The following is a 17,841-nucleotide window of genomic DNA, read 5'->3' on the forward strand; positions in this document are numbered from 1 at the left end:
TCTAGACTTGCCTCTTTAAGGGATAGAATTACTTATAGATGCATGGGGTTAGCACTCAGTATAGTCTTGGAGCAAGGCTAGTGGTCCACTTATCTAGACTTGCCTCTTTAAGGGATAGAATTACTTATAGATGCATGGGGTTAGCACTCAGTATAGTCTTGGAGCAAGGCCAGTGGTCCACTTATCTAGACTTGCCTCTTTAAGGGATAGAATTACTTATAGATGCATGGGGTTAGCACTCAGTATAGCCTTGGAGCAAGGCTGGTGCGTGTGCTAACAGTGGACAGGACCGCCCAAAGTATGTTCATATCATGTATTGCCTTCTGTATTTGCGTGTTTTCCTATGTGGCTAACGTATTGCTGTGTTAAGCTTACTCATTCATTCTGTGCCTCCTCAAGGGGACACTAAACAATGATTTGCAACATAGTACAGAACCTCAAGGCTTGACAACAACCAGTCTCGATCATCCGTCGAGCAGATTCAGTTTGGCGTAAAAGGTAAAACGGGCGCGAAAAGAATTTGAATTGATCCCTGAAAACAAATGCAGATGTTTTCTAAGAAAAGACAGATTTTAATGGATGTAATACGGTAAGCGTTCGGCTGGCCCAGATGCGACGGCAATGCCTGAGTGTACATGACAGGCATATCGCAACTCTGCTGTATCGTATTACAGTTTTAACTTTCATAAGTAATCCTGGCCGTGCGAAGAATACGCTCACTGAGCAATACACACCAACACGGAAACAGAATATCGCAGCCATTTGCTTACTCATGGTGAAACCTCCCGGTACTCGACTGTATCTAGGGCACGATTGTCTCACACAGGGATTACTTATAACGGGATTAATCAAGCCACACGTGTAACTGAGGTATAGGCTCTGACATTGCCAATGTCATATGGCGATTGCTGGGTTGGATTTGCTTGTGTAATATAACCTACACACGACCCTGGGGTTTAGAGTAACAGCCAGGCTGGAGTGAGTCCTGATGTGTTCAAGAGTTCATCTTGGAGTAAATTAAGGTACAGTAGAGATTTGACATGTTCTTGGCGGTTTGACATGTTTGGTGTGTTGGGCATTAAGCTAACGGGACGTTTAATTGGCATACCTTCGTTTAAAAGAACTCGAATTACATGTATAAGCAGATTAGTCCACTAACAATACATGTTCCATCTTGATCTCAGACGTTGAGGAAAATATTATACACTAAAATATATACAGACAATGAGTGGTAATGTAATGAGGTATGTTTACAATTGCATTTTTTCTAGGAGACTGTATTTTGGTTATTTTTACAATGTTCTGATGTGACTGATATATTCAACGTAATATGAAAAGTTGATGGTTAAATGTCGCACTGCGGCCAAGGCCATTTGACTTCTCTCTATCTGTGTCGTCATGCTATTTTGATATACGCTACTCACACTTTGATAAGGATCACAAAAATTCACAACTTTACTCAAACGCAGATTTATAATATGAAATTGTATCTCTTTTAAAACTGGATAAATATTAATATGGCAACCCCTCTTTAGGAAGACAGCCACTTTATTCTAACATTATGCACTTGATACATGAGTGACCATAAAAATGGTTTTCATGGCACCAATCAACCATTTTGCAAATCATGGAACGAGTCATTTACAAATAAACAACACCTGTCAGTAGCAGGTATGCACAAGATGCAATAACATACTGAAACCTAGGAACCATGCTTACAATAAGCTTAGATATTTAAACCAAATTTGACCCCACATCATAGTTTTCTGCTGAATCCATCACCACACGAAATCACTGTATTACCCAAATTTTCTAACGTTAGTAAATAAACGTGTCATCCGGCGGCCATATGAACAACGTTTGAAATCTATGCATCATCTGGCCGTCAGATTTACACACGTTTAAAGGGGTGTTAAAATAAACGAACACTCAACTCTGTATTTATATGTTGTTCACAGGTGTGTAAATCTGGCCATTGTTTTCATGTGTTTTCTAGCATGTGTAACATATGTAAATGCTGTGATTGTAGGACATGCATTTTAATATCTTTGAAATCTCGTATGACCAGGGTTAGGTTTGTCATATATTTAGTACATGCGTAAATGGTTGGTAATGGGTAAATTGAGTGTTACAAGATTGACCCTACTGTAACATGTATTTCAATGGTTCTGTAATATAACTGTCACATAGGGTTCGTTAGCGCGTCCGACCAGGCCATAATGTACTGAGATAATTAGAAACACATGGGGAAGTGATACCCATGACTGAGCACCACTATTAACGTGCGTGTCTCTCTTGACATGCACATGATGTCTGTTTGAAAGGTTCAAATATCGGGTCTATGTATGTTAGGGAGTGTGTGTGCATGTGTGTGAGAGGGAGAGGGTGTGGGATGGGGTAGGCCTATGGTGGGGTGGTCGCGGTCGGTCGGGTTGGGGTACTGATAAGTCATTCTGATCAGTAGGTAACATCGTTTATACTTGTTGTAATGGAAATTACATCACAGTTTAAATAACACACCTTAGGTACACTTTTAGGTCCCTAATTTTAGTGCTCACTTGTATGAGTTATCCGACTGGACCCGGTTGTTCAAAACTCGGTTATCTTTTAACCAGCCGTTAAGTACATTTAACCGACTGTTACCTAATAACAGAGGGTTATCTTGTTCTTCAAAACTCAACTTTTAACAGTCTGTTAACGTGACAATAAGTTAACATACCTAAGGACCGCCGCTAACTTTTTAGCAGTGTGGTTTACTCGCAAATGGCGTTCATGGCTAACACTGCTTTCATGATGCCAGTTCAGCAAAGAAAGGATAGGGTGTATCGTGGACTGGACTTCTGACGAAGAGTTACATACGAAACTGTAACTATGCACATCATAGGAACTAAAATACATGTTGTACAAGTACATGATGCCTACGTTTCGTCTTTTAACACTTGTGGAAAGGTTTATATATGCTTTACTACACTAAATGTGTGAATTTCTTCGGGAAATATTATTCAAACAAACACTTTCACAGAATATAACACGTACACCCTATACCCACGTATGATATGATATTGAACAAGGCTAAATGTAGAGGTTATCTCCCAATTGACAGACACCCATTTGACAGACAGCCAGTTGACAGACACTGAACTAGAAGGTTAATTAGGGTTACACCTACGGGTATAATAGAACAGTCCACTGTCCAAGGAGTAGAGTAGGGTGAGCCTGAAAGAGGTTTTGTTACTGAGAAGTTTGATTGTGTGTAAATAGAACTTTGTTGTGATAAAATGATGATCTCTCTTCTATTCTCAAATTTTTTTTTACTATCAATTATTATCGAATATAAAAACATGTTTGTCACTGAGAGGTTTGATTGTGTTTATTGATTAAAACATTTTATGCATTCAAGAAAAGGTTTGGGCACAACTTATCCAACTTAGAAAAGCCCTCTCCCCAAAATAGGATATGTTAAGTTAACTGAGGCACTTTGTGTTTGAGAGATATAGATAAATGGCAGAGAGATATGTACATATTTGAGAACATTCTGTTTTTCAGTTAATGGGAGACCTGCATTGCCATGAAAGATAAGATTAAGACCAGTCAATGTTGTAATTTTAACAATACTTTCTAAAGATTTTAATAGTTTACTTTGATTAGTAAACAATGGACATTCAAGGAAGTAATGAAAAACATTCTCACATCCATGGCCACATTGACATGATGCGTCACTTTTTATATTTATTCTAAATAAATCATAATTAACTGTACTCGTCATATATATCTTAATCCTGTGTGCAAAACATTTAACTTCTTTATTCCATATTAATAATATTTAGGTGCACACTTTTCTTTCACGTGGATATGAGATTCAAATGATGCAACAGAGTTGCAATTCCTAATAGCTATCGGATTATTATTCTATATTTTAACTGCTGATGGAATAAAAGATGATGTTTAGTACCTCATTCTTGTACATGGTTGGCTAAACTTATTGGAGTTTCTTAATTCATAACTTATCTGGTTGCCTACTACAGGTGGGAGTAAATCCTGAGGAAAAACTGGTGTTGTCCTGTTCAGTCGGAAATTTAATTTCTGAAATGCTCCAATCATTTTAGATGTCATTTTGACAATGTTTTCAACATGATGATGCCAACTCCCGTTAGACGAGAAGGTTAAAGCAGAATGTTTGTAAAAAATCAAATTTGTTTTGTTTTTATTGGGGTTTTTTGCAGCAACATTCAAAATTCAAATGTCTTTTCGGACATCTTTCAAAGTAAATAATACAGCTTCAGTTTTCTTCTTGCGTATTTGGACTATTCCTTTATAATGTGTAGGTAACGGGTAGCAGCTAATCTGTTCATTGAACCGTAAATGTTGTTGTTTTAAGGTGTCTGCGAACTGCCTGTCTTCGTAATGGGAGGACACCAATGTAGATAATTAAATTAGTTTCATGAAAAAAATATCCGAACGCTTACATTATGATACTGAATGTGTAATCGGCGGGATATGGTGATTGTATATACTCTTATTCTACCGACCTTCACCTCAGAGAAATTGCCAAATACACTCCCATTTTAAGAAAGAGAAGAAGCCAGAAATGCCGATTATTACCGTTTTTGTTCTGCGTGATTTTGCGTCAGTCATGGCGTCACGCAGGACAGAAACTTGACAGTTTCGTGCAAACACATCACATTCATGCTACTATGCTCTTTCCATGCAAATGGGTGTCTGAAAATTTGAGAAAATGCTACACAGTGTAAAGTCTGAAATTGTCTTTGTTTACATTTCAAACAGGTGTTGTCTTTCGAGCACAGCATTTGTTTCCACCCCCAATATCTTTCGTTTCACTTTATCTAGACACTTGGTATTGGTAACAAAGACCAGTTGTAATTAGATTCAAAAATGTATGAGGAATTCAGTAGGGCTGGGACGAGTAGGAAAAAATGGAATCGAGTACCCGCATGTACGTACCCGAATCGGAATCGTGTACCCGGAAATGTAAGAAATACATTCGGGAGAACTTTCTGAATATTCAATCACGATTTGACAGAGATTACTGTAGAAAACTTGAACAGTTGGTAATAAGACATTAAAACTGGCCTCATGCTATTTAATTTACGTCTGTTTAACCAATATAGAGAGTAACACCATTACTTACATTCCTCGTTATAACAACGAACGTTTCGTTCCTGCTGCTACTGTAACTTAACTACTCACATAAACAAAACATTATTATGTATCTATTTCTGCTCATGCACAGATAAATTACAGTCATTAAAACTATGCTCCATAAATCGGACAATACCAATGATGTAAAAACCCGTGAATTTCCGGGTTAGAATATTGATATTCAGTAACCCATGCTTGTCGTAAGAGGCGACTAACGGGATCGGGTGGTCAGACTCGCTGACTTGATTGACATATGTCATCGGTTCCTAATTGCGCACATCGATGCTCATGTTCTTGATCACTGGGTTGTCTGGTCCAGCTATTGTTTGCCCTTGTCATTACAGAGCTCTCTCCCTTTCCGGATACTCGATTCCTAGAAATAGGACTCGATTCCAGCTGTACACGACCCGGATTCGAGTACCCGAGTACCCGTCCCAGCCTTAGAATTCAGTTTGATTTGTCGCCGCTGAATATGAAATACAAGTGATGTAATTGGCGTTTCAATACCGGCCTTCGCGAAACGTGATTTTGTTAACACTATCCAATAGGGCGCAAAGTGCACTTGGGCGTTCGTGTGAGTGTATTTATGAAAACATCTGAACACGATTCCAGGTTTATCGGCAACGTTTCAGAATTATTATTTTATGAAAAACTGATCATTGTTAATTAATATGCTAATTTTGAAAGTCTATACTCCAAGATTTTAATGATATTTTACTAATCATTTCAGCAATAGGCCTAATTTCTTTTTCATCTTCGAATGTTTTAATTGAAGCAAATCATCTTTGCTATATAAATTGACGAAAACTTCGTTAGCATAAACATTGCTCTCGCAACTGATGTGTAGGAAAATAAACAAAACATTATTATGTATCTATTTCTGTTGTGAGTGATATGCAGGCCTACTTCGTAGTCACTTTGATTAAATGTTATATTTGAATATCGAAACCTTTTTGTCACAGCGAACACAACACTATATCAGTTGTCATATTACACGATAATATTTGGACTCGTTAACTTATTTTATAACAATATCTGAATGCTAATGTTATACACAGATAGGTTCATATAAGGAATACTATGGCACAAAAGTATTTCTCTGCCGAATCGTTGATACATGTCATCGTATCCCAATTACGTAGACTGTTGCTGATGCTGTTGATCACTGGATTGTCTGGTCTAGACTCGATTATTGACAGACCGCCGTCATATAGCTGGAATATTGCTGAGTGCGGCGTAAAACAACAAACCACCACTATGCCTAGAACCCGTTTTCATACAGCTGGAATATATTGCCAAGTGCGGTGTTAAACACTCATTTTAATTTTAGAAGTTGGGAAGTACAATACTGACAAATTTATCGATAACAACTTCTGTTATGTTGTAAGTGCATCGTTCCGGTACAGAGTTTGTACCGTGATCCAGCAGGAAATGAAATGTTAGCGATAAAAATTGACAGGAACAAACACAATGCCAGGTTTGCTGTAGGCCCTCATGACCCAATGACTTTCATGTTTATTGACGATACTGTCATCCGGTTTTGTCATCCGAAATATCAACAGGAACCCTATTTTACTGTTTATTGAACAGCAGTCTATATTAGTGACCATTCCTTAAAACTATCTGCACTCGATCTCATTCTATTGAAACAGGCATGTGTTATACGATATCTGATAACATGCCACGACTGTTTAACAAATGTGAAACTGCGTAATTTGTAAAATTAGTTTTGAATAGCTTACACATCATTAAATCGATCTCCCTAGGGCTCCTTTTCAATATAAATGGGCTTGTTTGTTACTATCCAAATTATATATATTCAGAGACTAAGCCTTAGTCTAGTTCTGTTCTATCAATAGCAGCTCTGTCATGTCCCGTGTGTATGATACTCCAGGTCCACGCGAGGTCCCGTTTCACAGATAGTGATAGCCACACACACACCTCCCCCTACCGGCGTTCCTTCTAGTCACGTGTCATCAGAACCCACACAGGGGCGGATCTGAACACAAGGTAAGCAAGTCGTCCCCCAACTCAATCAGTCAGTACCGATATGTAGAGTTCAGTCCAACATTCAGTTGTTACCAAGTACTTACCGATAGTCTCAGCCGGAGAGTGTAATAGTCTATCAATGGTTTTGTTTACATGCAATCCTCGTTATAACAGTTACCTTTCCGAGTGTCGCACAACGAATATATACTGTAATCTAAACCTAGGCGTTTAGGTTTATCCGAGATGGTTTAGGCTGAGATTTGTGTCTATGTGACGAGTAGACACACATTCGACTTTCTGTGTAAATTTCTGGGGTTTTGTATTCAGGTCATCTGTACACATCACATGCAGATGCGATCATGCACGTTTTTCATAATAACCTGCGTTGTAACCGTCGTAGCGAAACATATTAATTTCAAACTTCCGGGAACGGCGTTGTTTGGTTGGCGGACAAGTATTTGTGTTTGTGTTGATTGAAAGGACGCTGAAACGGGTTAAAATAACCGAACTGATGATGATGTACAAGTCATCTATGATTGGGACACATCGTTCATATGTATAAGCACATGCGTGTATACTGTGATGGGGTGTTGGGTTTAGCAGATAGGCGTTAACATGCAGACATTGTGATGTTGTCTTTTATGTCGTATGCTGACGTAGACACGCAAAATAATGGTCACGCTTGGTCGACGAAATGAATAAACTTTATTTAGAATAAATTTATATTTCTAAATTTGGGGCAGTAGGGTGAACAGCAAATATTGTGTCATTTTGTATATTTGTGGCATATTTGTTTAAAATGTTATAGCGTTTATGGTGAATAAAGCCCAAACTGCTTGGTTTAACTGTAAATCCAAACTTGTCGATGTTTGTATGTGTATGGTTTTGCATTTTTAACAATGCCAACAATACAACACAATGTACAAGCAATTGGCTTCAGTTGGGAATCGAAACCGAAACTTTAGCGTGACGAGCGAAGGCTTCAACAACTGGTCTGTGCCACCTTTGAGTGCAGATTTCTCGGGTCTCTTTATTTACTTGTACAGATCATACAGAGACATATTTTAATTAAACTATTTTCGTGTAATTATAAGGTCCGGTGGTAATTAGAAAGTTTGAACATAAACAATTTCGTCACCACTTTCACTTTTTTAAAGTTCGTATTGGACAGGATGGGCCCAGAAACAAAACATCAAATACAAGTCAATAAAAAACGCTATTCAAAGATTTGAGGCATTTAGAGGCATTTCAGAACGAGATTACATATGACCAGTCACACACCCTAAGATAGTATATTTTTAGTATATATCTAAATAACGTGAAAGTTGTGAACGCCATATATGAAACACTGGATAAGTACTGGCTAGAGTTGTACCTTGTATTGTTAATCCATGTTTCTGGTATTCTGACAGGGGAAAGACCGTTTCTCATGCTTTCGGTGTGTGGGGCCGATGGGGTAGTCTAGTGGTTAAAGCGTTCGCTCGTCATGCCGAAGACACGGTTTCGATTCCCCACATGGGACACAATATGTGAAGCCCACTTCTGGTCTCCCCCGCCGTGATATTGCTGGAATATTGCTAAAAGCGGCGTAAAACCATATTCACTCACTTTCGGCGGCTGGTTTGCCTGGTCCTGACTCTGTTGTTTACAACACGCTGTTTTTTAACTGAAAACGTGCTGACAATGACGTCAAACACGATTCACTCACTAACTCGCAATGATTCTACAACAGTGTTAAGGCTTGTGTTTCTTTCAGCGTTGTTAGAAATATTTACAACAATGTCTCTATTTGCAGATATCCAATATGGCAAGCAACGAACCAGACAATACAAATACAGGCACTGACGGAAGGGAGACGTACGACTTGAAGTGGGGCATATACATTGATATCACCTACTGCAAGAGCAGGCATGGCATCCTTACTGCTGCTACAACGGTAGGCGATATAAAATAGGGCATACACATTGATATCACCCACTGAAAGAGCATGCATGGTATCCTCACTGCCGCTATATATAACGGGAGTCGATTTCATGCATGCTATAACGGAAATCGATTTCATACGGAAGTCGATTTCATTGATATCACCCATGCACGAGCATGCATGGCATCATGCATGGTATCCTGCTGCTACAACGGTAGGCGACATAAAATAGGGCATACACATTGATATCACCCACTGAAAGAGCATGCATGGTATCCTCACTGCCGCTATATATAACGGGAGTCGATTTCATGCATGCTATAACGGAAATCGATTTCAAATAGGGCATATACATTGATATCACTGATGCACGAGCATGCATGGCATCCTTACTGCTGCTACAACGGTAGGCGATATAAAATAGGGCATACACATTGATATCACCCACTGAAAGAGCATGCATGGTATCCTCACTGCCGCTATATATAACGGGAGTCGAATTCATGCATGCTATAACGGAAATCGATTTCATGCATGCTATAATGGAAGTCGATTTCAAATAGGGCATATACATTCATATCACTGATGCACGAGCATGCATGGCATCCTTACTGCTGCTACAACGGTAGGCGACATAAAATAGGGCATACACATTGATATCACCCATTGAAAGAGCAAGCATGAAGAGCATCTTCACTGCTTCTACAACTGTAGGTGACTTGAAGTGGAGTATATGCATTGATACCATCTAATGCAAGAGCATGTATGGCCTCCTTACAGCTAATAAGAAAGTAGGCGACTTGAAATGGGGTTTGTGAGGGATATGAGAAGAAAGGATTTAAGCGATTTCAGATTGGCGGATGTTGTTGAGTACTTTTATCCCCTATAAGGTCATTTTTCATTTGTTCATTTTTTTCAATTGTTTCATCAGTTCATGACCTCTTTCCAGAGGGAGGGAATTGAGAGATTCATCACACCAGTAGGCGCTCAGGTTATTTCACGTAGAACATGTATGTATTCACATGTTAAGTGAATGAAAATTGACTGTTTGGCTCGGAACTGAGTTGGTATTAAAGTGCGGCATGGTAACTCAGCGGTAGTGTGTAATTGCTGGTATTAAAGGTTAAACGGTGTAAGTCCGAACATGGAAACACACTCTGGGTAATGATACGCATGCAATCACCACTGTGTGGGTGGAGGGAGGGTTGGACGTAAAACCCTTAAAGTATTTACGGCGCAGGCTTTCGAACTAACGGTATTTCACTGGTGTATGTGATGTAGAACAGACCTGAAGGTTTCATTAGTAACTTGGAAAATATATATACCAGAAAATAGCAAAGCCGATTGACAGTGACTTGTGTTACCAGATCATTTCCCTGATCGGATTCATCTGTATGTCTGCCGGGCGTGCCGACATCTACTGCGATGCCGCGTACGGTTCCGGCTACAGCTTCTACGGCTTCGTCTCCATGTCTGACTTCCTCACTGGCCTCATCAACTACATCATTTTCATGCTGGTTCTGTACGAAAAAATCATATTCAAGTTTGTCCCCTGGAAGATATGGGTAAGTTACGTGTTCATACAATTACACTGGCGTTAAGAGATAGTAACGCGGTACACCCGAAACAGGCTTCACACATTGTACCTATATAGGGATTCAAACCCGGGTCATGAGCGTAACGAACAAACGCTTTAACCGCAAGGCCACCCAACCTCCCGTTGATGCATGAAACTGGATTCATAAAATCGAGTTTAGGCCGTCTACAGGGTCCGCTTTCACAAAGAGATATAAGATGAATGTATTCCCCATACTTTATCATAGGATAAGGACAGGCCTAGCACTCAGATCATTTTGTGCAACGGACCCCAGAACCGCGGATCTGAGTTACTATTTCATAAATGTTGTAACAAATTACCATGAAGCGTATCAGAATTTGGTTTCGGTAGACAAAATTCAGTTTTCGGACAATATGAACTGACAACAAAAAAATATTTCTGATATTTTATTATAGTTGTGGTTGTGATTCCTGAATATTTACTCGAATTTGTACCGCAAACGTTAAGTCTAGAGGAAGTTGGACATTAATTTGTTTTGTTTGGCGTTTAACGCCGCTCTCAGCAATATTAAAGCTAAATAGCGGCGGTCTGTAAATAATCGGACCCGTGAAGGTCCGGGTTAGAATACTGATCTTCAGTAACCCATGCTTGTCGTAAGAGGCGACTAACGGGATCGGGTGGTCAGGCTAGCTGACTTGGTTGACACATCATGTCATCGTATCCTAATTGCGTAGATTGATGTTCATGCTGTTGATCACTGGATTGTCTGGTCAAGACTCGATTATTTACAGTGAGTGAGTTTACTTTCACGCCGCATTCAGCAATATTCCAGGCGCCAGTCTGTAAATAATCGAGTCTTCACGAGACAATCCAGTGCTCAACAGCATGAGCATCAATCTACGCAATTAGTATACGATGACGTGTCAACCAAGTCAGCGAGCCTGACCACCCGATCTCGTTAGTCGCCTCTTAAAACAAGCATGGGTTACTGAAGATCAATTCTAACCTTGCCTTCACGGGTCCTGAACATTGATATATACGAATTGTCTGTTTTCAGGATCTCATATGGTCGGGTGTGTGGTCGTTTTTTTACCTCGTGGCATCCATCCTGGTGATAGCACAAGCCTGTCGTCAGGGAGGGAACTATGCAGCCGGGGTAACAGTTCACTCCCTTTGTACCGTATTTCCTCCATTAAACACCGGGATATTTCATGCAAGGAATTCTTCCCGTTATTATCTTTGCGATTAAACACTTGGATGTTTCATGACAAGAATTCTTCCCGTTATAACGTTTGATATTAAACGTCTGGGGTAAAGTGTGTCTGAAGGAAATACTAGTATACGCCTGGCCTTTAATCAAGGAAATACGGTAGTAGTTATCTTATGTATATTTCCTGTTGAGATGTGGCGTCTTTATTTACCTCATACTTATTACCTACTCCACTGTCGATAGGGATTTTGTTTTCTTTACATGATATACAAAAATGATTCTCCTTATATGGCAAGTGTCTGCGTAAATAGAATGACATTTGATTCTTGCTAGTAAAAGTGGAGTAGAAAATATACTGAACATCATTGAAAACGCACCACTTATAAAAGTTCAGATTATTAAAAGCACGTGTAAGGAATTGATATTTTTTTAGTTGATAATAACAGATGGACGACTGACAAAAACAACAACACAGAAAAGACGCTCATTCATTGAAATTTTCCACAGTCAGAAAGGATCAAACACACGTGGGGTCAAATCGAAAAGTCAATATCGCGTGTGACCGCCATTTGCATTGACACATGCAGTTCAACGTCTCCTCATTGAGTCAATAGGCGTCCGAATAGAGTTCTTGAGGATGGCATTCCAAATCTGCAGTAGTGCAGCCTCAAGTTCCCGGATGTTTCGCATCTGTTGTCGCCGCGAAAGACTTTGACCAATTTCGTCCCACAAGTGCTCCATGGGGGATACATCTGGCGACTGTGCTGGCCAATGAATAACCTGGATGTGTTGCTGGGCCAGATACTGCATGGAAAGTCTTGTTGTGTGTGCCCGTGCGTTGTCCTGTTGAAAAGTATGGGCATCTTGGTGGTGATTGAAGACAGATACGATGTGATTCTGAAGAATCTGCTCACGGTAATAAAGGGCATTAACTCTCCCTTGACAGACATGAAGGCAGTCCTGTGATTGTAATTTATTCCACCCCAGACCATGACACTCCCACCACCCAAAGGTCTGTCTGAACCACACACTCGTCAGCATAACGTTTACCACGTCTACGCCAAACACGTAATCGACCATCACCATTACGTAGATGAAAACGTGACTCGTCAGTGACTACCACACCATGCCATTGTTGTGACCTTTACTGAAAATGCCTGCTAGCCCATTGTATACGTTCATTACGGTGTCTGTCAATCAGAATTGGTCCAACGTAAGGACGTCGAGCATGGAGCCCTGTAACGTGTAGACGGCGTCGCATGGAGTCAGCGCTGATGACTCCCACGCAGTCCTGGCAGTCGGCAGTGTTCAATCACTGATATGGACATGGTCAATATGGCGATCCTGATGGAGGGTCGTAACACGTTGATGCCAAGGTCATTGAAGGTCACGGGTGCTGCTTGTCTACTGATGTCGTCTATGAAGCACGATGGTGGAGTGGCCAAGTCCAAGTTGTCGAGCAATGTCCCTGCTGCTGGTGCCAACCTGAATCATGCCTAGTGCACGTTCTCTTTCGTGAGGTGTTAACCTCGGCATCTCTGTCCTCGTTTCACAATCGTTAGTGAAGCAATGAGAATCGGTTCTCATACACCTGCTTTTAATGTCACAGTCAGTGTGATTTCAGAATGAAATTCGCGCTTTTTTCATGGCGTGGCTGCATGTTGATGCATTTTGGAATTAAGGGTCATACTGTGGACAGGAATTTGTTGTCTAAAGCATTTTTTCAACTGGACATGCCCTTCGACTTCATGTTAGTTATATTCATTGATCATTGTCATGCTGAAATCCATCTTGAAGAAAATATGGACAATTTTAGACTGGTGCGTTTTCAATGATGTTCAGTATATATTTATCTGAGGACGTATTCGTTACCTGGGATTCAGTAATAGAATAGCTTCCCAGCAACCACTGTGTAGTATGCCAAGCCGTTTTGATATCGTAAATTGTTTCAAAGATATCTTGAATGAAAATAGAGATCTTGAACTGAATTCGAGATATCTTGAATTGAATTGAAGATATCTCGAATAGAGAAAAATCACAGATATCTGCAATAAAATTCATAATATCGCGAAATGAATTAAGGATATGATGAAGCATATTAATGATATCTTGAAAAAAATGCTGGTAACTTGAATTTAATCATGGATATTTTGAAATGAATTAAAGATATCTCTAATAGACATTATGTATTGAGAAATTACTGATATCTTAAATTGATTTAAAGATATCTTGCTTTGAATTTAAGATATCCTGAATTAATTTCTAATACAGTTATGTACACTATGGCCGTAATTGTTTTATTGATATCTTAAACGCATTTAGAGATATCACGAAATATGGTCTTGATATCTCTATAACATTTTGAGATATCAGTCATTCTATTTGGATATCAGAAATTTATTATTATATATGTTCAATTATTTACCGATATCTTTAAAACATTATTGATATCTTTAAAACAATTGAAGATATCTTTAAATTCTTAATAAATGTGAAAACGGCTTGCCATAGTGTAGCGCGTTTATTGTTATATGAATGAGTGTGTTTGACGTACGGGATGTGGACAGTTTGTGGAGTGATAGTGTCATATGAAAGTTCAAGTGATCAAGTGAGTGAGTGAGTGACTTTAGTTTTACGCCGCTTTTTGCAATATTCCAGCAATATCATGGCGTGGGACACCAGAAATGGGCTTCACACATTGTACCTATGTGGGGAATCCTACCCAGGTTTTCGGCGTGACGAGCGGACGCTTTAACCGCTAAAGCGACTAGCGTGAAACACCTAGATTAGCACCAACCCATGTTTCCAATATGAATTTTTAAAGATAATATAAAAATTCGAAATGTTTTGTTTTTAACCCTTTCTTTCCCGAATGTTAGTTTGCATGTGATCTATTCATCATTTATTACTGATTTTGTTTCAAATTTTGTTTCCGTTAGATGCATTTCTCACATAAATCATTGATGCATTATTTATCTGAAAGGGTGAAAATTTATGGATGTCAGTTTTTGTAATATTAGGGAACACGACGTTTCGGAATATAATCTTACTCCTACACCTGAAACAGTAAGATTATACAACCAAACGTTGTGTTCCCTCATATTACAAACGTTGACACCCATAATTTTTCACCCTTCATGTGTATCACTTCTGAATGCCATTCAAATACTTTACCATTTATCTGGTCTCGATCTGGCCAGTCCTATATAACTGGAATATTGTTAAGAACCGCGTTAAGCAACAAGTAAACAAACTTCACAGAAAAAAGTAGGTTTTTGAAAACATCGCAGCTGACCCGATACACACGGTAAGAGACCGACTAAACCTTTGAAAGATGTTTTCTCAACCACTACTAACAATTGTGATGAGTATTAGTTTTTAGTTAACTAATAGTGCCTACTGGAAATGAGCAGGTTGAGTGTAAATTAGACTTTTGCCTAGTCTATTTATATATATAATGTTGATAGATACGAATATTTCCTTTAAATAGAAAAGGAGACCCAGTGAGAAGGGCGATCTTGAGGAAATCTAGACTTACTTTATTTATAACTTTAGCATTGCAGAAAGGGCTACTCGGGAGAAAATTAATGTGGCTCTGGGACTGTGAGACAAAGTATGAATGTGTGTCAAATAACCAGTCGCTTGTGACGGTATAATGTTAATGGGAGATAACTCCTGCAGTATTATAGTTTATGACTCTCAATGCCTATCAACGGTAATTATTCTCCAGCAGGCTGAAACGACTGGAATCTTTGCCGATGATAGTACTGAATTATGGGAATGATGATGAACGTTTTGTCAAATTGTTCTTATATCTCCTAGATTAGCGTTTTCTGTAAAATGTATTGTAAACATCATTTCTGTATTTGAAATGTATCAAGTATTTGTATGAGATGCAGACAAAGTCCAGCATGTATATAATGCATATTTCGCTATAACGATGAGGGAGATGTTTCTTTATAACGGTCATTTTTTTACCGTAACTGCGTGAGGGTATTTTATATGCGCTTCAGTCACTATTGCTGACGGCGTGAGGTTTGGTCTGGTTGTTTTACGCCGCACTCAACAATATTCCAGCTGTATGACGGCGGTTTGTCAATAATCGAGTCTGCATCAGACAATCCAGTGATCAACATCATGAACATCGATCTACGCAACCGGGATACGATGACATGTGTCAACCGCTCAGATTTAGCAATATTCTCAAAACGCAATTTGATGGAAATTCATATCAATTATCGTCTTTCCTCTGTTTCTGAAAGCTCGTTTACCCGGCATATATTCGAGGCAGGCATTGTGTATTGACCAATTGTTCCGAATTGTTACAAATGTTACTCTTCCTTGTCTTTTAGCAGTGTGTATTGTAAGATTACTCGAGATAACTAAGAGACAGGATCCACTTCCTGGGCGTGACGTGAAGCTTTGTGTACATATGCAGATCCCGGAATTTTCAAAGGTGGGGGGTGGGGGGGGTGTGTGCTTTCGAAGCATTTCAAGAAAGAGACTTTATATTGGCCTTCGGTATTTACATGAAACAAGGGGCGTGTGGCAGCTTAAGTAACGATAACCAATTCTTCTCACCTTCATTTTCACTTGTATGAAGGCAGGTTGTTGAAGCAAACATTTCGCCATGCACATGCCCGATTATATAAAGATTGCTGCGATTTAGCTACACCATTGCTTATTGTTTATTAAAACAGCATTCACTCACTATAAAATAGTAACTTTCTTTTCTGTTTTTACCTGAAGGTGTTCGGCTTTGTTGCAATGGGTTTGCATGTTGCCATGGCTTACTTCGCCTTCATAGCATGGAAGGAGGAGCGCTCCGGGCCTGGAGGGGTGAACGGCCCACAGTCGACAAGCACCGGCCCCGAGTATAGCGCCGAGAAGAACTCCGAACAGTACTAAAACTTCATGTTGGGACGAGATGCCAAGTCCACGATTCCATCATCTTCATCCGTATTTTCACTTGATGTCATGTTGTTTGAGTTATTACACATTGCTCTCATTAGAATGTTTTGCATTGGAAGCAGAAAAAATGAAAATATCAACGGTTTGTGTCAGAAATCACATGTGACCCTAACAATGTTTCACATCCGGGCAACCGATCCGTGTACATTTGTGTATCTTAGTAACCCAGCGTTCATGAAGTTCGTTATTCAGTACTAACTTTTTGTCACAGATATCTCGATTCTTTATACACCTTTTATGGTCCTTTAAATGTACTTTGAAACATGTACTGACCAAAAAGGTATGAATGGATAAAATGGATAAAAAAACACGGATAATACTTTCATTCACTAGATTATGTTACGGTAACCCTGAACTGGTACTGGATAGCTGGCTTGTGATCTTTTCTATCACGCATTTGGGTGTGGGGGGTTTTCAAGGAAGGTTTGTACATCTTTAATTGTTTGTTTGAACACAGAGATAATGTTTTTTATAGAATACACAGCTGTCAGTTGACATTTATTTTGTCTGAACTAGTAATGTATTTACAGTGAGTGAGTAAGGTTTTACGCGGCTTTTAGCAATATTTTAGCAATTTCACGGCGGGGACACCAAAAATGGGCTTCACACATTGTGTCCATGTAGGGATTCGAACCCTGGTTATGAGTGTGACGAGCGAACGTCTTAACCACTAGGCTACCGCCCCGCCCCATATTGTCTTACATGTCTTGTGCATTATTGTTACATATTTGTCAGTAAGTGAGCACCCACTTAGTGGTTGGATTTAGCGCTATATATATTTCCATTATTATTATTATTATTATAATGATGGCTGCCTCGATTACCCAGTGTATCATAATACAATGGAAATATGATACACTGGATAAACGGGGCAGATGTTCTCAGGCTCTTCATCTGTACATACACACGCATATCTGTCCATGCATTATGCTGAATGGCAGTAAACGCCAGTCAAGTATCTGTAAGGAATTTAATGGCCTTGCATGTTTTTCCAAAACTGTCCTTTGCTGTTGAAAATTGGATTGAAAA

At 39.3% G+C, this 17,841-nt stretch overlaps 1 protein-coding gene across 3 annotated transcripts; it reads left to right on the plus strand.

Annotated features, from left to right (window-relative positions):
* Positions 1–713: 713 nt before the first annotated feature.
* LOC124259416 (CKLF-like MARVEL transmembrane domain-containing protein 4) lies at positions 714–16,873 on the plus strand. Of its 3 annotated transcripts, XM_046693558.1 has the most exons (6): positions 716–1,022; positions 7,055–7,170; positions 8,945–9,085; positions 10,441–10,638; positions 11,689–11,787; positions 16,591–16,873. In XM_046693558.1, the coding sequence occupies exons 3-6, from the start codon at positions 8,954–8,956 to the stop codon at positions 16,747–16,749; spliced, it is 588 nt and encodes a 195-aa protein (XP_046549514.1). In that variant the 5' UTR covers positions 716–1,022; positions 7,055–7,170; positions 8,945–8,953; the 3' UTR covers positions 16,750–16,873. The 3 variants fall into 3 exon arrangements, with proteins under 3 accessions (XP_046549515.1, XP_046549514.1, XP_046549516.1); XM_046693559.1 differs by lacking the exon at positions 7,055–7,170 and having other exon boundaries at positions 714–1,022; XM_046693560.1 differs by lacking the exons at positions 716–1,022; positions 7,055–7,170; positions 8,945–9,085 and adding an exon at positions 9,651–9,698.
* Positions 16,874–17,841: the final 968 nt, after the last annotated feature.

The sequence above is a fragment of the Haliotis rubra genome, unplaced genomic scaffold (genome assembly GCF_003918875.1).
Source record: "Haliotis rubra isolate DU_JTF1 unplaced genomic scaffold, ASM391887v1 Scf72, whole genome shotgun sequence".
NCBI lineage: Eukaryota > Metazoa > Mollusca > Gastropoda > Lepetellida > Haliotidae > Haliotis > Haliotis rubra.